Source organism: Cetorhinus maximus, chromosome 7, assembly GCF_964194155.1.
Source record: "Cetorhinus maximus chromosome 7, sCetMax3.hap1.1, whole genome shotgun sequence".
Lineage (NCBI taxonomy): Eukaryota > Metazoa > Chordata > Chondrichthyes > Lamniformes > Cetorhinidae > Cetorhinus > Cetorhinus maximus.
In genome coordinates this window covers 142,663,278-142,685,516 of record NC_135885.1, presented here as the reverse complement: position 1 = coordinate 142,685,516, position 22,239 = coordinate 142,663,278, and the positions used below count along the sequence as shown (strand labels likewise).

Genomic DNA, 22,239 nt, shown 5'->3' with positions numbered 1-22,239 from the left:
GACGTCCATGGTGAAGAGGAGGTGGTTGGGGCCAGGGAACTGGAAATTGTTGATATGACATAGGGCATCAGAGGAATTGTGGATGTAGGTGGGAAGCGACTGGACAAGGGTTAGGAGAATGGAGTCAAGATAGGAAGAAATGAGTTCCGTGGGGCAGGAACAGGATGACACGATGGGTCTGCTGGGACAGTCCTGTGTGTGGATTTTGGGTAGGAGGTAGAAGCAGGCTGTCCGAGGCTGGGAGACTATCAGGTTGGAAGCTGTGGAGGGAAGATCTCCAGAGGAGACAAGGTCGTGACAGCCCTGGAAACAATGGCTTGATGTTCGCAGGTGGGGTCATGGTTCAAAAATCCAAAGCAGAAACCGAAATGAAATTAATCTGGTGATTAATGGGCACTCAAAATAAGCATGAAAGCTTCCAGCCAACATCTCCAACTTGTCCAGCACCATCTTAGGATATATTTTTTCCCAACAGCTGGATAGTGTTACTGATGGTGGTGGGAGTGATTCTGGACTAAGTCAGAAACTTACAAAAACTTAGGAAAGATTTATCTGCATTTAAAATTCATTTATATGTGAAGGATAAAAAGATTTGCATTTACATGTTTTTTCATTTGTTCATGGGATGTGGGTGTCGCTGGCTAGGTCAGCATTTATTGCCCATCCCTAATTGCCCTTGTTCAGAGGGCAGTTTTTAAGAGTCAACCACATTGCTGTGGGTCTGGAGTTACATGTAGGCCAGACCAGGTAAGGATAGCAGATTTCCTTCCCTAAAGGACATTTGTGAACCAGATGGGTTTTTACGACAATGGACAATGGTTTCATGGCCATCATCAGACTTTTAACTCTAGATTTTTCTTGAATTCAAATTTCATCATCCGCTGTGGTGGGATTCAAACCCACGTCCCCAGAGCATTACTCTGGATCTCTAGAATACTACTACAGTGACAATACCACTATGCCACTGCCTCCCCTAAATGGCGCTCCCCTATATGGCACCTTTAACAACCACAGGACATATCAAAGCTGTGGCAGGTGGTGTTTTTTGGCTGAGATGTTAAACTGAGGCCCCGTCTGCCCTCTCAGGTCAATGCAAAAGATCCTATATTATGAGAGAGAGAGAGTAGGGGGCCCTTATCCCTGCTGTCCTGGTCATTACTTATCCCTTAACCAACATCACTAAAAAAAAAAATTCGATTATGCAGTCATTATGATGTTGCTATTTGTGGGAGCTTGCTGTGCACAAAATGGCTGCCTCATTTCTGACATTGCAACAGTGACTGCACTTCAAAAAGTATTTTATTGGCGGTGCTTTGAGGTGTTCTGCGGTTGTGAAAGGCGCTATATAGATGCAAGTCTTACCTTCTTTAGAGTCAGGCGTTTCTATTGTGTTGGTACAGCAACAATTAACTTGTACAATATAAGTTAGCCTGCAAAGATCTACTTGAAGGAAACATGTAGATTGTAGATCTGTCAAATCAAGGATTCTGTTTTGGATGAGACATCTTTTGTTGCAGAGAGTGGACATTTAGTTTTAAGGGATCTTGTTTTCTTCTTGATGAAGCTAGGCTGTCATTCACCTCTCATTCATTTGCTTCCTCACAGGTGCGTTGTTTTGGATATCCCATCAGTATCTTCTTCATCGTGGTCAATGAATTCTGTGAAAGGTTCTCCTACTATGGAATGCGAGGTACTTTAAATTTTGTACGTCAAGAATTGTTACCCTGTGTTCCACATCATCTTGAGTCCTATAAAGACATTGCTTCAGCCCTCCTTTGATTCTATGTGTTATGGGATCGAGCAAATATTTGGTGTGGCGTTCTGTCACTGAGCAGTGAAGATGTTATCTATAATCCTTCACCTTAATTCATAAGATGATTTAAAATGAACTCCCACACAAAATCTTTGCAACAAATAATTCTGACCAGTAACAACAACAACGTAGGTTTATGGAGCGCCTTTACCCCAGTGATACATCCCAAGACTCTTCAGGAGCATTATTGGATAAACTCTAACATTGAGCCACAAGAGGAGATATTAGGACAGGTAACCAAAAGCTCAGTCAAAAGGTAGGTTTTAAGGACTGCCTTAAAGGAGGAGAGAGAGGTGGAGAGGTTTATGGAGGGAATTCCAGAGCTTGGGGCCCAGGCAGCTGAAGGCACAGTCACCAGCGGTGGAGCAAGTAAGGGATGCTCAGGAGGCCAATATTGGAGGTGCGCAGAGATCTCAGAGGATTATAGGGCTGGAGGAGGTTACAAAGAAAGGGAGGGGCAAGGCCGTGGAGCAGTTTGAACACAAAAATGAGAATTGTAAAATCAAGGTGTCGCTGGACAGGGAACCAGTGTAGGTCAGGGAGGAAAAGGGGCGGTGGGTGAACTGAACTTGGTGCGAGTTAGGATACAGGAGCAGAGAGTTTCGATGAGTTCAAATTTACCAGGATTGGTTGATAGGAGGCTGGCCAGGAGAGCTTTGGAACAGTCAAGTCTGGAGGTAATAAAGGCATAGATGAGGGCTTCAGCAGCTGATGAGGTGAGACAGTGATGGAGACAGCAAAACCTGAAAACATTGCGTTAAACAACAGTCAAGGACTGGGGGGTGCGGGGAGGGAGTCCACTGTGTGACAGTAAACATTATGTCGTATTACAGTTCAGTACCTTCCATGGTGAAATATTTGTTAATAAGTGAATATTCTGATCTGACGACTGTATTCTGTGTCTTCATTCAGCCTTGCTTGTCCTGTATTTCCGCTATTTTCTACGCTGGGATGAAGATCTCGCTACGGCTGTTTATCATGCCTTTGTTGCTCTGTGTTACTTAACACCTATCCTTGGAGCAATCATTGCTGACTCCTGGTTGGGAAAATTCAAGTAGGTATTATGAAAATAACTATCGAACCATAGAAAAGTTACGGTGCAGAAAGGGGCCATTCAGCCCATCGTGTCTGCACCAGCCAAAAAAGAGAAATAAAAAGAAACCAGCCGCTCATTTTAATCCCACATTCCAGCACCTGGTCCAGAGCCTTCCAGGTTACAGCACTACAGGTGCAGATCCAAGTACCTTTTAAACGCGTTGAGTGTTTCAGGCAGTGAATTCCAGGTGCCCATCCTCTGGATGAAAAAGTGTTTCCTCATGTCCCCTCTAATCCTGCTACCAATCACCTTACATCTATGCCCCCTGGTAATTGACCTCTCAGCTAGGGAAATGGGTCTTTCCTGTCGACCCTATCTAGGCCCCTCATAATTTTGTGCACCTCAATTAAGCCACCCTTCAGCCGCCTCTGTTCTAAGGAAAACAATCCTAGCCTATCCAATCCCTCCTCATAGCTGCAATTTTCACGCCCCGTCAACATTGCTGTAAATCTCCTCTGTCTCTCTCCAGGACAATTACCCTTCCTGTAACGTGGTGACCAGAACTGTGCACAAAATTCCAGCTGTGGCCTAACCAACGTTTTATACAGTTCCAGCATTACATCCCAGCTTTTGTATTTAATACCTCGCCCAATAAAGGAAAGCATCCCATATGCATTCTTTACCACCTCATCTACCTGTCCTGCTAACTTCAGGGACCTGTGGACATGCACTTGTCTCTAACTTCCTCTACCCCTCTCAATATCCTCCCATTTACTGAGTATTCCCCTGCTTTGCTTGTCCTCCACAAATGCATTACCTCACACTTCTCTGGAATGAATTCCATTTGCCACTTCTCTGCCCATTCTACCAAATCATTGATATCATTCTGGAGTCCGTCATTAACTATCAACTATACTGCCAATTTCTGTGTCATCTGCAAATTTCCCGATCATGGCTCCCATATTTAAGTCCAGATCATTAGTACATACAACAAACAGCTAGGACCCCAACACTGAGCCCTGTGGAACGCCATTGGAAACCGCTTTCCATTTGCAAAAACATCCATTGACCAGTACCCTTTGTTTCCTGATGCTGAGTCAATTTTGAATCCAACTCGCCACATTCCCCTGTATCCCATGGGCTTTTACTTTTCTGACCAGTCTGCTTGTGGGACCTTGTCAAATCCCTTACTGAAATCTATGTAGACAACAGGTTCCACTGTACTACCTTCATCAATCCTACTTGTTACTTCTTCAAAAAATTCGATTAATTAGTAAGACACAATATTTCCCTTAAAAAAGCCATGTTGACCATCCCTGATTGATCTGTTCCTTTCTAAGATACAGATCATCCTGTCTCTCAAAATTGTTTCCGATAATTTTCCCACCACCGAAGTCAGACTATAATTTTCAGGCCTATCCCTCGCACTCTTTTTAAATAATGATACAACGTTCGCAGACCCCAAATCCTCTGGTATCTCACCTGTGTCTAGTGAGGGTTGGAAAATGATCCTCAAAGCATCTGCTATTTCCTCCCTGGCTTCCTTCAACAGCCTGGGATACAATCCATCTGGCCCTGGTGATTTATCCACCTTCAAGGATGTCAGTCCCTCCAGCACTTCCTCTATCATTATACTTAATAATCAAATATATAACTATGATAAAACCACATGGCACAATTTTGAAAGGTATGCAAGAACAGAGAGACCTGGGGATGTATGTACACAAGTCATTAAAGGTGGCAGGACCACTTGATAAGGCTATTTTTAAAAAAAACCTACACAATCCTCAGCTTTATAAACATAGTACCAAAGTAAAAAAAGTCATGTTAAATCTTTATAGTCACTGGTTAGCCCTCCACTGGAGTATTGTGTCAAATTCTAAGCATTACGTTTTCGGAAGAATATCAAGGCCTTAGAGAGACTTACTACAATAGTACCAGGGATGAGGGACTTCGGTTCGTGTGGAGAGACTGGAGAAACCGGGATTGTCCTCCTTAGAGCAGAGAAAGTTAAGGGGAGATTTCATAGAAGTGTTCAAAAATTATGAAGGGTTTTGATAGAGTAAATACGGAGAAACTGTTTCCACTGGCAGGAGGGTCGATAACCAGAGGACACAGATTTAAAATGATTGGCAAAAAAAAACAGAGAGGAAGATGAAGAAAAATGCTTTATACAGCAAGTTACTGTGGTGTGTAATGCGCTGTCTAAAGGGTGGTGGCAGCTTGTTCACTAGTATCGTTCAAAATGAGTTGGACAGGAAATATTTGCAGGACTATGGGGAAAGAGTGGGAGAGTGGGACTGATTGGATAGATCTTTTAAAAAGCAGGCACAGGTCCAATGGGCCAAATGGCCTCCTTTGCGTTATACGATTCAATGATAAAAATCAACTTTTTTAATTCATTTACGTGATGTGGGCATCGCTGACAAGACCAGTATTTGTTGCCCATCATTAATTGCCCTTGGGAGAATGATGGTGAGCCACCTTCACAACTGAGTGCCTTGCTACTCAGTTTATAGTCAACCTCATTGCCATGAGTCTTCTGGAGTTTTATATAGGCCAGTCTGGATAAGGCTGGCAGATTCCCTTCCCTAAATCACATTAGTGAACCAGATGAGTTTTTACAATAATCTGGTAGTTTTATGGTCACTATGACTGAGTCTAGCTTTTTAATTCCAGGTATGTTAAATTAGCTATATTCCAATTCCCTAGCTGCGTGGTGAGATTTGAACTCATATTACCAGATCACTAGTCCAAGCTTTTGGATGACTAGCCCAGTGACATAACCACTCTTTTGTTTGATCATTCACACCCATGGGAACCAGTGGTTGGTACAATGGTGTATCAATCTCACAGCAGAACTGGAAAATGTAATTTAGGCTGCAAAAGATGGGAGGTTTATCAGAATAACCCTGAGTATCTACACTTTCCAAATCCGCTTTATATTGGAAATCCTGGAATCTTCTGCCATTCACTCACACTAAACGAATGGGAATTTGGGCCCTTGTCCATTAACAATCAGCTACAAGGCATGCTGGCTTGCTACTCCAGCCAATCACAGGAGAGAGTTGAAAACATGGGGCTAATTTTAAACTCACTTGCCAGGCAGCATGGGATGGAATGCTGATTTTCCAGCATGTTTGCTATTGGTGACCACTGATTTCATTGGAGAGTAACATTGAACAGTCTCTTAAACCAGTGTCCCACCTGACTCCTTGATATTCCAGCCTGGCGAGTGAGGTTAAAATTGCACCCTCCATAAGTTATGAAATCAATAACATGCAATGCCAAGGTTCATTCAAGTGGGAGCTCATCACTCTGGTCTGTGTGCGTTTTCTTAATTATTTGGGGAAAATCAGAATAGGCCAATTACTAGCGGAGTAGAAAAGGCCTTTCTTTCCTAGAACAGGAGATCAATGTAATAGAGAACTGCACTGCAAAGAGATGATATTTAGGAATATAAGTTTGCACTAAAATATTGGCGAAGTACTGTGGATGCTGGAGATCTGAAATAAAAAGAGAAAGTGCTGGAAAAACTCAGCAGGTCTGGCAGCATCTGCGGAAAGAGAAACAGTCGATGTTTCGAGTCCAATATAACTCTTCTTTAAATGTGCAGATATGTTGTGAAGGTTGTCTGTACATGCACATTGTGGAAAGTTTTTCCATTGTTGACAGGAATGGAAACTATCAGAGTGTTTTTGGTTTTAATAAGCACTGAATGAGTTGAACCTCTTTATGTCCTTGCCTCAATTAATTTTAACTTTTCATCATAACAGGACCATTGTCTACCTGTCCATTGTCTATACAATTGGACAGCTGGTGATATCAATCAGTAGCATTGCAGATTTGTCGGATAGTAACAACGATGGGCACCCAAATAACCTAAACCTTCATATGTGAGTACATTCACTTGTTCAACAACAATATACCACTAAAAGTAGTAACGCAGATTCACAAGGCCGTAAAAATTAAGCCAAGTCCTGGAGTTCATTTCTAAGGGGATAGAATTGAAAAGTAGAGGAGCCAAGCCAAACTTTTCTTGAAATGTGGTCAGACCGCACTCAGATCACTCCACACAGTCCTCATCATCATGTTATAATAATGACATAGGGGTGCCTGAGAACGTGCAACCACCATTTACAAGAATGATACCAGAACTGAGAGCTTAGAATTATCAGGAAGGATCTGAGGTTGGGGCTCTTTTCTTGAGGATGGAGACCTGTAAAATTAAGGAAGGTTTGATAGGATAGACAAAGAGAAGATGTTTCTACTTGTGGGGGAACTCAAAAATAGGGGCCGTCAGTATAAGGTAGTTACTTTTGAATTTAATAGGGTATTCTGGAGAATTTTATTTACCCAGAGAGTGGGTGCGAATGTGAAATATGCTACCACAGGGAGTAGTTGAGGTGAAATAGCAAAGATGCATTTAATGAGAAGATACATGAGGGAGAAAGGAATAGAAGAATATGTTAATCGGGTGAAATGAAGAGGGTAAAGGAGAGGCTTGGGTGAAGCATAAACGTTGACAGATTAGGTTTGGGCTGAATGGCCTATTCCTGTACTGTAAATTCTATGTACTTCACTGCAATGGTCTGTATTTTTTGTGTTGTAATTTCATTTAAACCTATTAACATATCTGGCACGGCTCAGTTGCTGCTGGTTTTATGAACCTTTTAGCCTTTCTTTGATAAATTATAGCATGATGTTTAATATAACTTTCAACATGGTTTATTAAAACTGAGATTTCTTATCATTCCTTTAAGGTTTGACAGTGAGTGTTTTAAAAAATAATGAATTCTTTGTATTTTAATCAAAATTAATGTCTATGGTGAAATCAGGTATTGGAGATTTACCAATAATTTGAGATACTATAAGCAAGGGGCATTGTTAAAGATGGAAGATTTGGGCCAGTGGGAGGGGCTGTAAAATTCTGCCCTTGAATATGTATAACGCCTTTCGCAATCACAGGATGTTCAAAGCACTTTACAGCTAGCTCAGTATTTTTAGAATGTAATCACTGTTGCAATGTAGGAAATGTAGCAGGTAATTTCTGCACAGAAATCTCCCACAAACTGTAATGTGATTGTAACCAGATAATTTGGCTGAAGGATAAATATTGGCCAGGACACGAGGAAGAATGCCCCTGCTCTTCTTTGAAACAGAGCCATGCGATTTTTTACATTCGCCTGAGAGGGCAAATAGGACCTCCGTTTAGCATTTCAACCGAAAGATGGTGCCTCTGACAGTGCTGCACTCCCTCAGTGCTGCAGTGGGAGTGTCAGCCTAGATTATGTGCTCAAGCCTCTGGAGTGGGAGCGGAACCCATAAACATCTGACTCAGGAGAAAGATTTCCACCAACTGAGCCACAGACTACACCTGATGATATTAAATTCTGTCAGCGTTTATAAATTATAATATAACTCTGCTGCTTTTGTTTCCTCCAGAGCTTTGGCGATGCTTGGTCTGATTCTTATTGCTTTTGGAACTGGTGGCATCAAACCTTGTGTGTCAGCATTTGGTGGAGATCAGTTTGAAGACCATCAGGTAAACACAAGTGTTAAGTTTATAACGAATTTATATCAACCGTGAGAAATGATAAAAAGAAAGTTTTCCTGGAACCATTATTCATGTTATGTAAAGATGTTATTCAAGCCTGGAAACATTCGCCCAGATTTTGCTGGAGCAGGTTATCTGTTAAAAAGCCCGTTGGTTCCTGCATCCCACAGCTCAAAAATTGTTTGCCCTCTAACTAGCCGGGAGTGTGAGGGTAATGGGGCATCTGGGACCTCAGCGAACCAATGAGGTTTTAAGGATTGAGGAAGAAACAGCGGGACGATGGAGAAGGAAATCGGGTGAATTGGAGTCAAATCAGTTACAGAAAGAGAAATAAAGAGAGGGAAAGAGAGATTGGATTAGGAAAGGACAGAAAGGAAAATAAGGACAGAAAGGAAAAGTAAGAAAATATTTTAAAATCTTAACATTTTTTCATGTATTAACTCTCTCAGAACAAATTGCAGCCTGTGGGAATGAGATTGTATAGTTTCAGTTGTTCACTTTCAGGAGTTAGGTGATTGAATGGCATTACAGGAACAGAAATCTCCTCATTAAAAGCATCCTTACGCCGTTAAGTAACTTTCAACGGTGAGTTTAATGAGTAATTAATGCACAATGCAGCAATTTCTTGAAACTCACAGGGAGTTTGAGGATGACCTGCCATTTTCGTGAGGCTAATGACTGTTACAACCGGTCCCTGCGCGAGGTTCCCCTAATTTGTTATGATCCTGAACAAGGTACCTCAAATTGTTATGCTCCCAGGTGAGGAGGGGAAAAACTGGCTCCCGTTCTTTATTCAACCCCCTCGGTTGGTCGCAGCAAGGTTAATTTAAAAAGGATCCCTTCCCTCGTGGATACCTTTTCCCAGTCCAAATGTATTTATGTTTTAAAAGATGCCAATTTAACCAGGCTGTCTTGAGTCAAAGAAAGTGTAAGTTTATTAGTTACTAAACGTGAGGAAAAAAATAATAAAAATGCACCACACATACACAAGATTAATGTGTATAATTAAAGTTAATAAGATATACAAATCAGTCCTTTGGCTTGTCTGTGAGGAATAGATGGTGAAACGTTGCGGCTGTTAAGTTGGGTGATTCCGGTAGCGCCGACTTTGGCAGTTGAGCAGTTGGCTTGGAGATTCTTGGTTCTGCAGGTTGGCTGAAAGGAGTTATCCTGTTTCCTTTTCGACTGTGGATTTGCTGACTTATGACTTGCTCCCAGTAATCAGAGAGGGATAATTTTTTTACCTGCAAGTGCAGGGATGCCTAGTTGGCGTTCTCCAGCTGTCACTTTCACAGCACACACACACACACCAGAACAGAACACCAGACCAGCACACAGAACAAAGGTTGCAGTTGGCTCTTTTAAACCCCTTTCCTTGTGTATTCCTGGAAGGGAAAAAACAAACATGTCTTTCACCCAGATCTGTTTCCTTTTCAACACAGTTCATGTTTGCAGTCTGGGATATAACTCAACAGGAGGTGGTTTTGGCTGAGGGAGGAATCATTTTCCATTACCTTCGCAACCACAGGAGATTACAGTTCAGTTTTCATTGTATCTTTCCCTTTGAAGTTCCTCTGAGTGAAATATGCCATGTCGCACCTTTTAGGTGCAACATTCCATTCACCCTGAACTAGTTGGTCAAGTAATCCACATAAGAATTTTCCAGCAAGTGGTTACTTTGCAGTCTCTACCAGTTTTTGCTTATATGTCCTTTTTGTAAAAAACATGTCTTACTTAAAAGCTCAGTATGTCCATAAGTAATTTGGGGTAGGATCAATGGTCATGACATGACAGAGCGAAGCAGGTCATCCAGTAACTTGTGGTGGATTCACAACTTGTGGAGAATCTCTTCCTCACCTCTGGCTGCCGGAGTATTTGCACCCCAATAGTGGCACTGTTACTTTGGCAGCGAAATCCAGGCAGCAAATGACTTCAGGAGATACAGCAATGTCCTCTTGCATTACAGAGTGAACATGAATTTCTGTAAATATCTCAAAAGTCCTTTGGTTTCTTCTGTTGTTGAAGTCAATGTTCTCTTCTCTCTCTGAAGGAAAAGGAAAGGGGCAGGTTCTTCTCAATTTTCTATTTATCAATCAATGCTGGAAGTCTCATTTCTACAGTTGTTACTCCCATCCTGAGAGGTAAGGCAGTCATTGGCTTCACTTGTTGAAACCAGTATCAAAGTCAAACCATAAATTGCAAAATCATTGTTGGAAAAGCAAAAGAAAGAAGAAAATCTTTGTTGATCATCATTTTGATTGAAAACTGATGTTGTTAATCATTAATCACTTGGCACATCTGCGCTCCTAATTTCCGCCATTTTCTGTAGGTAATTATTTTCTTTGTCCATTAATCAGGTCACCCAGCACAACAGGCCTATAGCAAATGGGATTATCAGATCATAATTTAATTTTGACATTGGAATGTTGGAACAGGGAGAGGCCATTCCGCTCTGGGAGTCTGTTCTGTTACTCGGCTAGATCATGGCTGACCCGTATCCTTCCTCCGTCTAACTGCCTCGGTCCCTAAATCTGAACATCCTCGTTTAACAAAAATCTATCAATGTTAGTTTGAAATTTTCCCAATTGACCCGAAGCTTCAATCGTTCTTTTGGAAGTGAGAGTCCCAGGTTTCCACTACCCTTTGTTTGAAGAAGTGCTTCACTCCAGAATGTCCTAGCTCTTAATTCTATGATTCTGCCCCCTTGTTCTGGATTCACCCACTAGCGGAAATAGTTTCTCCCTATCGACCCTATCAAATCTTTTAATCATCTTAAATATCTCAATTAGATCACCCCTTAATCTTCTATATTCAAGGAAATACAAGGCCAGTCTGTGCAACCTGTCCTCATAATTCAAACCTTTTAGCCCCAGTATCAATCTAGAATCTGCGCTGCACCCACTCCAGGGCAAGTATATCCTTCCTGAGGTGCAGTGCCCAGACCTGAACACAGCTACTCTGGATGGCCTCCTCTGAACTTTCTGCAGCTGTAACTTAACTTCAACCTCTTTGTATTCTAGCACCCTTGAGATAAAACCAGCATTCCATTAGATAGAAACATAAAAACATAGAAAAATCTATGGCACAGGAGGAAGCCATTCAGCCCATCATGTCTGACCTGCTGGAAAAGTAGTTATCCCACCTAATCCCCCTTTCCAGTTCATGATCTGTAGCCCTGTAGGTTACAGCATCTCAATTGTATATCCAAGTATTTTTTTAATGCGATGAGTGTTTCTACCTCTACCACCTTTTCAGTGAGCCCTGGAGACTAAGGGAGGGATGTTGGCAGGACTGGAGAATTTTAACTATGAGGAAAGAAGATTGGTTAGGCTGGGGCTGGGTTGCTTTCTTTGGAACCGAAGAGGCTGAGGGAAGATTTGATTGAGGTGTACAAAATTATGAGGGGCCAGGATAGAGTGGATAGGACCTATTTCCATTGGCAGAGTGTTCCAGGCTCCCACCACCCTCTGGGTGAAAAACATTGTCCTTAACTCCCCTCCAATTCTCCCACCAATTGCTTTAAATCTATCTCCCCTGGCTTCTCTGCCAATGGAAATAGGTCCTATCAACTCTATCCTGGGCCCCCATAATTTTGTACGCCTCAATTAAATTTCCCCTCGGCCTCCCTGGTTCCAAAGAAAACAACCCCAGCCTATCCAGTCTTTCCTCATAGTTAAAATTCTCCATTCCTGCCAACATCCTCATAGGTCTCCTCTCTAGTACGATCACATCCTTCCTGTAATGTAGTGACCAGAATGTACACAGTACTCTAGCTGCAGTCTAACTCCTGTTTTACACAGTTTGAGTATAATCTCCCTACTCTTATATTCTATGGCTTGGCTGATCAAAGAAAGTATCCTATTCACCTTCCTGAAAGCCTCGTCTACCTGTCCCACTACCTTCAGGGATCTGCAGACATGCACTCCAAGGTCCCTCTGTTTCTCTACACGTCTCAATACCATTTATTATATATTCTCTTCCCTCATTTGTCCTCCCCAAATACATTACCTCACACCTCTGTGGATTGAATTCCATTTATTACTCTTCTGCCCACTTGAGCAGTCTATTGATATCTTCCTGTAGCCCCCCAGCTTTCTTCCTCACTATTACCACATGGCTAATTTTTATATCATCCGCAAACTTCTCAATCGTGACCCCTACATGTAAGTCCTTAAGACACGAGCCTTTCTCATTATTCTTTTCCTCTGACCTTGACAATTCTAAACTTGCCATACTTTGCATATTTTAGGTCAAAAATGCGGTCACGCGCTCCAGGCGTGTTATCCTCTGGCCTTTGGAGTTCCAGCAGCCCTAATGGCAATTGCCTTATGTAAGTCTTATAAACTTCCTTCTCCTGAAACAATTTGGTAGATTTCTACAATCTGCATGATATTGAGAAATAAGTATTAACTACATGGGAAACTTTCAGCTCCTGCGCTCCACATTTTGGGGATGGCGGGGGTGCCTTTGCCCACTAGCGGCACCTAGCAGGAAGTCATGGGCACAAGGCCTAACATTTCCTGCTTATTCATTCAATGAATAGAAAATTATATGTTGCCCAGGCAACAGGGTTGCCAACCCTCCAGAATTACGGAATCGCAGAATTGTTATGGTGTAGAAGGAGGCCGCTCAGCCCATCATGTCTGCGCCGGCTCTCTGAGCATTTTAAGTTAGTGCCAATCTCCTGCCTTTCCCCCCGTAACCCTGCACGTTGTTTCTATTTAAATGACCATCCAATCCAGGATTGCTCTGGATTCTCCAACAGCTACAGATTCATCTGTAAGGGCTGTTGCTAGCAAAACCCAGGAGAAGAATCATGCAGCCTTCAAAAAATTGCTGCTCTTTTTCATTTTCTTTGAATGCACTCATTTAGAATTGTAGAATGATACAGCACAGAAGAAAGCTATTCAGTCTGTGTTGGGTCTTTGAAATTTAAGGTTGCCAACCCTCCAGGATTTGGCCTGGAGCCTCCAGGGGTTGAAGAATTGAATTTTCCTGGAGAAAAATAATCGGGACATTAAACAAGATAGGTTTTTAAAATTTTCTTTGTACGTTTCTCTTCACCAGATATAAAATTGTTGAAAATGCGGAAATAAAAGCTGTTTGGCTGACAGTCATGCATCATCCAATTGGGTAATGAGCCTTTTTGCTTTCCAATTGGTGTAGGAAGGCAGTGCCTCACAAGGATGGATGTGTTGGCCAACTAATGGCTGGAGTGTGGGGACAAGTCACGTGATGAAACCTCCAGGAGTACATTCAAACACAGTTGGCAACCCTGTTGAAATTGCTATCCAATCAGTCCAACCGCCCCTTATAAAAATATTTTGGGGTTTGAGGGGAGGGCTGTTTGATCAAGTGGGGCGGTTGTGGGGATCACTTGATCTAAATCCCCAGTGACATGCTCATTCAGAGTTGGCAACGATGTGAGATTTCCCAATGCGCATTCTTGGCAGGTAAGGTTCCACAGACTGGGAGCCTTGAGGGATACATAGGTTTAATCTTATACCTGCCAAAGCAATTATAATCCATTAACCATGTCATATTGTGTGTTTCAGCTGTATTTATTGGAGGAAGCTCTTTGTACCAGAAGTCCACTCCCAAGGGGAATGTTATACTTCAAGTTTGCAAGTGCATTTGGGTAAGTGATCAAACTAAAGTTAACTGCTGCAACTTAGATATCACAGCAGTGTGGGGCAGCTGAGAAGGATAAGGACGTTTACAGATTTGGCTCTTCCCAAGTTTTCATGACAAAATTATTTTTTAGTTCATTCACTGGGTGTGGTGCCACTGGTGTGGTCAAAAATTATTTTCCTTAATTGCTAAGGCATTGCAAGGGGCAGTCACCCACATTGCTGTGGGTCTGGGCTCACATATAGGCCAGACTGAAAAAGGACAGCAGATTTTCTTCCCTAAAGAAAGGACAATAGTGAACCAACTGGTTTTTATGACAATCTGACAATTGTATGGTCACCCTTACTAACAGTAGCTTTTTATAAACCCAAATTTATTTAATTAACTGAATTTGAAATCCCGAGCTACGATGGTGCGATTTGAACTCATGTCTTTTGATCATTGGTCTAAGCCTTTGAATTACTAGCATGGTACTGTTATGATCCCAGCTCAGGTTACCGCTGGCAAGCCTGATCTCAAGGTGGAACCCAGCTTGATAGATCCTAACTTTTATTTTTGTTTGTTTAGATACATAGCGAGTAGCTACTGAACAGAGTCACCGGAGTCAGCTAATGAACTTTTAACAAAAGAATAAAACATCTATTTAACAAGAAAAGATTAACTATATTACAATACTCCTTCACCCACAACTATACCCTTACAGATATATACAGATTTGTAAGGATAACACAAGTTATAAAAGCTATCTTATACTTAATGTTCACAGTAAGTACACAGTCCATGTAAACCAATAGACAACCAGTGGTCAGACATACCACACTCTGAAACCAAGTGACAGATGCCACCTCAACCAGATGCTATGGACCTCTTCTCAACTCCTCCCAGATGTTTGTCAGACCGTGAACCAACCAGTCTCACTGAACTCCATCATTCACACAAGGGTTTCCAATCTCCACTCTCGAAGGATTCACTTTGGAATCTTCTCCCAAACCAATGCTTTCTCTCAGATGCCTTCTGCAAGGGTTCACCTCCAGGGTTTCGAACAATCCACCCCGGGTCACCAAATGCATTCAAGCATTCTTCCAAGTACTCTCTTTCACTGACTCAGCTGTCAGTAGTACACCACTATTTCACATGCCCGTTGCTAAGAGTTACAGACCTTCAATTGTCTCTTTGGACTTTCTGGCCTTTTGCAAGCTGTTCTTACTGTAAATCTGCTTTCTGCAGCTTTAGGCTCTTTGAATCTGAAGCTTTGAGCCTTTCTCTCAGACCCTCACTCTTGTCTTCACTTAAAAGGACCTTTTCCAGCTTCCTGTCCTTCCTTTGACTAGGAGGTCTGCTTGGGACTTTCTCCTGTTCCACTCTCCTGGATTTCTGGGGACTTTCTTCTTTAGCTTGGGACTGGCTATCTGTCCCTTTTGCTTGGGTCTCCCTCTGGCAGCTACTTTCAACCAACTTTAGCTTGGAACTGGCTATCTACCTCTTCTAGGCCTCTTCTGCCTGGCAGCTGTCTTCAAAATTGAACTCAAAACTGCCTTTCTAGTTCTTTCTGTGAATGTCTGTGGGAGCGAGCTACGTCTCTGGACCTCTGTTGCTAGGCAACAGCACTTTTTTCTGCTCTTGTTTGTTCAACTTAGGTGCAACAGTCAAAAAGCTCCTAATAGAAATGCAAGCACTTTTTAAAGTGAAACTAATACTCAGTTTGGCCCTGTGTATATTATAGAGAATTGCAGTCCCTGTGTGTATTATAGGGAATAGCAGCCCCTGTGTATATTATAGAGAATTGCAGCCCCTGTGTATATTATAGAGAATAGCAGTCCCTGTGTATATTATAGAGAATAGTAGTCCCTGTGTATATTATAGAGAACAGCAGCCCCTGTGTATATTATAGAGAATAACAGTTCCTTTGTATATTATAGAGAATAGCAGTCCCTGTGTATATTATAGAGAATAGCAGTCCCTGTGTATATTATAGAGAATAGTAGTCCCTGTGTCTACTTTAGAGAATAGCAGTCCCTGTGTATATTATAGAGAATAGTAGTCCCTGTGTATACTTTAGAGAATAGCAGTCCCTGTGTATATTATAGAGAATAGCAGTCCCTGTGTATATTGTAGAGAATAGCAGTCCCTGTGTATATTATAGAGAATAGCAGTCCCTGTGTATATTATAGAGAATAGCAGTCCCTGTGTATATTGTAGAGAATAGCAGTCCCTGTGTATATTATAGAGAATAGCAGTCCCTGTGTATATTGTAGAGAATAGCAATCCCTGTGTATATTATAGAGAATAGCAGTCCCTGGGTATATTATAGAGAATAGCAGTCCCTATGTATATTGTAGAGAATAGCAGTCCCTGTGTATATTATAGAGAATAGCAGTCCCTGTGTATATTATAGAGAATAGCAGTCCCTGTGTATATTGTAGAGAATAGCAGTCCCTGTGTATATTATAGAGAATAGCAGTCCCTATGTATATTGTAGAGAATAGCAGTCCCTGTGTATATTATAGAGAATAGCAGTCCCTGTGTATATTATAGAGAATAGCAGTCCCTGTGTATATTGTAGAGAATAGCAGTCCCTGTGTATATTGTAGAGAATAGCAGTCCCTGTGTATATTATAGAGAATAGCAGTCCCTGTGTATATTGTAGAGAATAGCAATCCCTGTGTATATTATAGAGAATAGCAGTCCCTGTGTATATTGTAGAGAATAGCAGTCCCTGTGTATATTATAGAGAATAGCAGTCCCTGTGTATATTATAGTAGTATTGTCACTGGACTAATATTCCAGAGACCCAGGGTAATGCTCTGGGGACCTGGGTTCGAATTGCTCCACGGCAGATGGTGAAACTTGAATTGAATAAAAATCTGGAATTAACCATCTGATGATGAGCACAAAACCGTTACTGACTATAAAAACCCATCTGGCTCACTGAAATGTCCTTTAGGGAAGGAAATCTGCTGTCCTTACCTGGTCTGGCCTACATGTGACTCCAGCAATGTGGTTGACTCTTAAATGCCCTCTGAACAAGGGTAATTAGGTTCGGGCAATGAACAAATATAAAAAAATACAGAAATACAAATCAAATTTAAACTTTAAAGCTATAACTCATTCCTAACACCCACAAATACCAATATAAATTACTTAAACTGTCTCTATTTCCTAACAGTACATAACACTACCATCCTCTTGTAAATAGCAATTCCACAAGTAGACTGACTCTCTTAGGAACCAAATCCTGCATCCTTGCACATTGTGTGAGAGAGAGTCTGCCCAGAAACACCATATCAGCCATTTTTACACACTTTCCATTTCTTCTGTTTTGACATTGAGTCTCAAATGCCTGGGACTTCTCAATGACTGAGGGAATGCTGTTTACTCTCTAACTTGTGAAGGTACAGGTGGTTCCATATTGATGCTGATGCCTGGTATAGTCGAGATCAAAATGTAGGTAACTCTGCAGCTTGCCTGGTCCAAGATCTTGCATGAAAGGGGAAGGGTCATTGGCAATGCCCATCCAGCATGGCCAGTGGTGGCGCAACTCCATAGGAACATAAGAATTAAATAGTCAAAAACAAAAACAGAATTACCTGGAAAAACTCAGCAGGTCTGGCAGCATCGGTGGAGAAGAAAAGAGTTGACGTTTCGAGTCCTCATGACCCTTCAGCAGAACTGAATGAAATAGTCGTTTGGTAGTACAGAACTTCAGTATTGCTGAAAAAGGGAAATGCTGATAAAGCTTTTCATCTTGTACTCATCAGGACAGAATTGCAAGAATATCAAGGCCAGGATTTTATGGCCCCTCCCTCCCGCCCGGTGGGATACTATGGTCCCGCCGAACTGAACGGAGATTTAAATGGCTCGCTGCATCCACTGGGGTGGGGGGAGACACGCCGCCGTGGGGCCATAAAATCCTGACCCAAATCTCAAAGGGAACAACAATTAATGCTGCATGAGAAGTGGGTGCTGATTGGTTGGCAAGTGGAGTCAGATTGGTAGGGGCGTTGGCATGGAGAATGCACAGGCAACAGTTAGCTGCCAAGTTTTTGTTTAAATTCAAACCAGGCAGCTTGGCTCTGATTGGTCAAGGCATTGCCATGGGGAATGAACCAGGGAATGGCTGTCCCCCCCCACACCCCCCCCCCCACCCCCCAAGCTTTTGTTTAATTGAAAAAGGTGCAACATGTGGACAAATTCTTCCTTCAACAGTATGCCTCTTCAGCAACATAAGAATTTCTGGATAAAGTCCACGATATCAAGTTCACCTTCCACCATCTTGGTAGTCACTTGATACAATAATAATGGAGTTGTTGACTAATCATGGCAATCGATCTCTATCAGTTAGTCTACAACTGAGCCAGGATATGAGGAAAACCTCACCACGGTGGAGAGTTTTGGGAGTGATTGAAGCAATTAACATATGTGCATTTAAGGGGAAACTTAATAAATACACGAGGGAGAAAGAAATAGACCACAGGATGTCCCAAAGCGTCTAACAGCCAATGAAGTACTTTTGTAGTGTAGCCACTGTTGTAATGTAGGAAATCCGTCAGTCAATTTATACACAGCAAGCTCCCACAAACAGAAATGCAATATTCACCAGATAATCTGTTTTTGTGATGTTCACTAAGGGATAAATATTGGCAAAGGCACCAGCTCTTCTTTAAAATAGTGTCCATGGGGCCTGACAGAACAGACAGGGCCTCGGTTTAATATCTCATCTGAAAGACAGCACTCCCTCTGTAGAGCAATGGACAGTCTACATTAATGTGTTTGTGTCTTTGAAACTGAAACCACAACTCTCTGACTCAGATGTGAGTGTGCTATCCACTGCACAACTGACACCAGAGGGATACATTGGTAGCATGAGAGGTGGGAGGTGGCTTGTGAGCAACATAAACACTGGCAGAGACCTGTTGGGCTGAAAGGCCTGTTCCTGTACTGTAAAATTCTCTGTGTTCAAAGTAGGAATCTCCAGAAGTAGGACATTGTACTTCAGGTTAGCAGTTTACCCCTGATGTCAAGAGACCCTGACCGTATTTCTTTGAATGTCCAACCCCAAGCGTGGAAGAAAGCTGGGATTGGAAACTCAGCCAGTGGGACCATCAAGTACATCAACCCATGTCTCACCAAACACTTACCATGTCCCCTTCCCTCCCATTAATAGTATTCCTTTGATGTGAGTAAAATACTAATAAGTGCCAGACTTAAATTCATTAACTTTTCCTTAGCATGCTGTTACAATCCTGTATAACATTGTCAATAATATTTACAAATTATTGGTTTCTTTTCAACAGTTCGCTATCAAAAACAGATTCAGGCATCGTAGCAAGCAGTTTCCCAAACGAGCGCATTTTATGGACTGGGCTACAGAGAAATATGATGTAAGTTTGTAGGTTGAGATTTCTTTCCTGTATTATTTCCTTCTAATCATAGAATCATTGCTTTGTGCCTGTGCCAGCTCTTTGGAAGAGCTATCCCATTAGTCCAACACTCTTTCCCCATATATTTCCCCTTCAAGTATTTATCCAATTCCCTTCTGTAAGTTAATACTGAACCTGCTTCCACCACTCTTTCAGGCAGTGCATTCCAGATCACAACTCCTCAGTGCGTTAAAAAAGCCTCTTCCCTCCTCTGCTTTATTTTGACAATTACATTAAGTCTGTGTCCTATCAAACGGCTACATCCATCTTTGCTGTGGTCATACGGCAGAGTACAGAAAAACCCAATCAGCACTCTCTTCATTTGGGTACATGCCTATGAATGGTCCTAAACCTTGGAACTTATCTTTGCTTCCAAACACCAATGCAAGGGCTCAATTGGTCCTTCATGTACCAGATAGCTAACTCGTCACAGTGCAGATTCTTTTTACCAGTCCCATGAGCTTTGAGCTGGTTATGGAGCTCCCAGTCTTTCAGGGAGCCTGGCATCGGTTCCAGATTGACCTGCTTTTACTGCGCTTATTGGGTGTTAGGCAAACATAATGACTCGTCAACATGGTGCTCGAGCCCACTCCCTGATACAGTTTCATCAGACAGTGCTCCCGCTTCAGGTGCTTCCTGTTGCCACCTGTCCAGTCGGCTGTGACCAGTGCCACCCCCAGGCCTAGGATCAGATATTAGTTTGATCAGGGCTGAAAAGTTACAGAGATCTCTTCTGGAGGGCAAAGCGGAGGGCAGCGGAAAGATGGGTCGACCTGGGTATAGTTGGATAATGGACATCACAGAGGTGGTTGCAGACGAGCTACAGTGGATGTGTGAGGATGGCATAAGGCAGATGAGTGTGACATACTATGACAGCAGATCTCCTGGTAGGAGCAGCAGTGTGCCCTATGGTTACCGATAGAAACAGCTTCTCCCTATCTACTTTAGCAAAACCTCTCCTAATTTTGAACGCCTTTGTTCAGTCTTCCCTTATCTTTTTCTGCTCTAAGGAGAACAATCCCGGCTTCTCCAGTCTCTCCACATTAACTGAAGTCCCTCGTCCCTGGTACCATTCTAGTAAATCTCTTCCGCACCCTCTCCAAGGGTGACATCCTTCCTAAAGTGGAATTGGGCACAATGTTTCAGCCAAGGCTTAATGACTATACGTGTCGATGTTTTTAATCACTCATAATTTAAAATCACAACCTCATATGGTACTTTTATTCTGTTAAATTTGAGGGGTGTGGGGTGTTGAAAATCCAAGAGCAGCCATGGTAAACATGTCAGCAGTCATGTAGGACATAGTTAAATCAATAATGGACATGTTATGTAGGCTGTCCTTGTTGGTTAAGCTGGAGTGTTGCACTTGAAATGAGTGGGTTTAGCTTGCTTGTAAAGGTGGTGTCCAGCATTGCCTGTTGCTCATGGTGAGGGGGTTTGATGCCACCAAGCCTGATATTCAACAGCCAAATCTTACCACATCTTGGGAAATACACAGATCAGTTAGGAACAAATTTGTCTTGATCTCATGCCTGTTCTCTTTATCAATTGCTTTAGGTACACTTGATTGCACAGGTCAAGATGGTGCTAAAAGTATTATTCCTGTATATCCCACTGCCTATGTTCTGGGCTTTATATGACCAACAGGTAAGAAATAAGCAACTCCTACTTTAGGTTACCTGTGAAAAGTGGTATCTTAAGCAGTTAAAGAAAATATACTGAAGTAAACATTATTTGTTTGGTTACTACTTCCTGCACTAATTTGCTTCCTTTCAATCGTGAAGTTGTGGACTCTTTGTTGAGGAATGGGTCAATGGCAAAGGACACCCTTGATTGCCCACACGATGCTCAAAAGATGCATTCCTTCCAAAGATCAGTTTTAGAATATGCTGATCCAAACTCCCACCAAATCCCATTCACCCATCACCACTCTACTCACTGGCCTACATTGGAACTTAGTCCAACAAGACCTCAAACTTTAAATTCTCATTCTTGTTTTCAAATCCCTCCATGGCCTTGCCCTAATGTGACCTTGTCCAGCCGTCCAACCCTCGGAGACTTCTGCACTTCTCCAATTCAGATCCTTTGCACATCCCCACAGTGTTCACCACGCCACCACATTGGAGGCTTTGCTTTCAGATGCCCAGGGCCCTCCCTAAACCTCTTACCAATTATCAAATTTTGTTTGATAATCGCTGCTGTGAGATGCCATGTGATACCTTACTACTTTAAAGGTATATAAATGCAAGTTGTTGTTACTATATTGCATTGAAGATGCATGAAGATACATGGTGTGCGAAATGGAAGAGGAGGAAATGTCAGGTATTCTGGGGTCCATTCTTGGAGATTTACACTGCACAAACCCTCCAGTGCAGAAACTCTTTCAGTTGGGGGGTGGGTGTAGTGGGACAGGGTCCTGTAGAATCCATCCCTATAATTCTGGCACCTCTTTGTAAACTCTTGGCAAATTTATTCCCTATATCTTTTCTACTAGTTAATGGTCTATAGGCTACACTGAGCGATGCAATTCCACCTTCTTTGTTCCTTATCTCTCATCAAATAAACTCTATCCTTGATCCATTCTGGGACAACCTCGCTCATTTCCTATCTTTCCTGATCCAGGAATATTTAACACCCAGGACTGGCCTCCTTTGAGCCAGGTCTCTGTTACAGTCACAACATTGCAACCGGCTCACCAATCCTATTTACCACACACATTCCACACACCTACCGGTAACCCTAATTCAGACTTTACTACTTTCTTCTTTGCTGTGAAACCACC

General features: G+C 42.2%; 1 protein-coding gene across 1 annotated transcript in view; it reads left to right on the top strand.

The window, feature by feature from the left end:
- Nucleotides 1–22,239, top strand: part of LOC144683032 (solute carrier family 15 member 1-like) — a 53,690-nt gene that overhangs the window by 5,292 nt on the left and 26,159 nt on the right. The window contains exons 3-11 of the mRNA XM_078546029.1: nucleotides 1,606–1,690; nucleotides 2,726–2,867; nucleotides 6,626–6,745; nucleotides 8,295–8,394; nucleotides 10,457–10,547; nucleotides 12,656–12,736; nucleotides 13,962–14,044; nucleotides 19,332–19,418; nucleotides 21,015–21,104. Of these exons, the coding sequence (XP_078402155.1) occupies nucleotides 1,606–1,690; nucleotides 2,726–2,867; nucleotides 6,626–6,745; nucleotides 8,295–8,394; nucleotides 10,457–10,547; nucleotides 12,656–12,736; nucleotides 13,962–14,044; nucleotides 19,332–19,418; nucleotides 21,015–21,104 (879 nt within the window). The remainder of the gene's footprint in view (nucleotides 1–1,605; nucleotides 1,691–2,725; nucleotides 2,868–6,625; nucleotides 6,746–8,294; nucleotides 8,395–10,456; nucleotides 10,548–12,655; nucleotides 12,737–13,961; nucleotides 14,045–19,331; nucleotides 19,419–21,014; nucleotides 21,105–22,239) is intronic.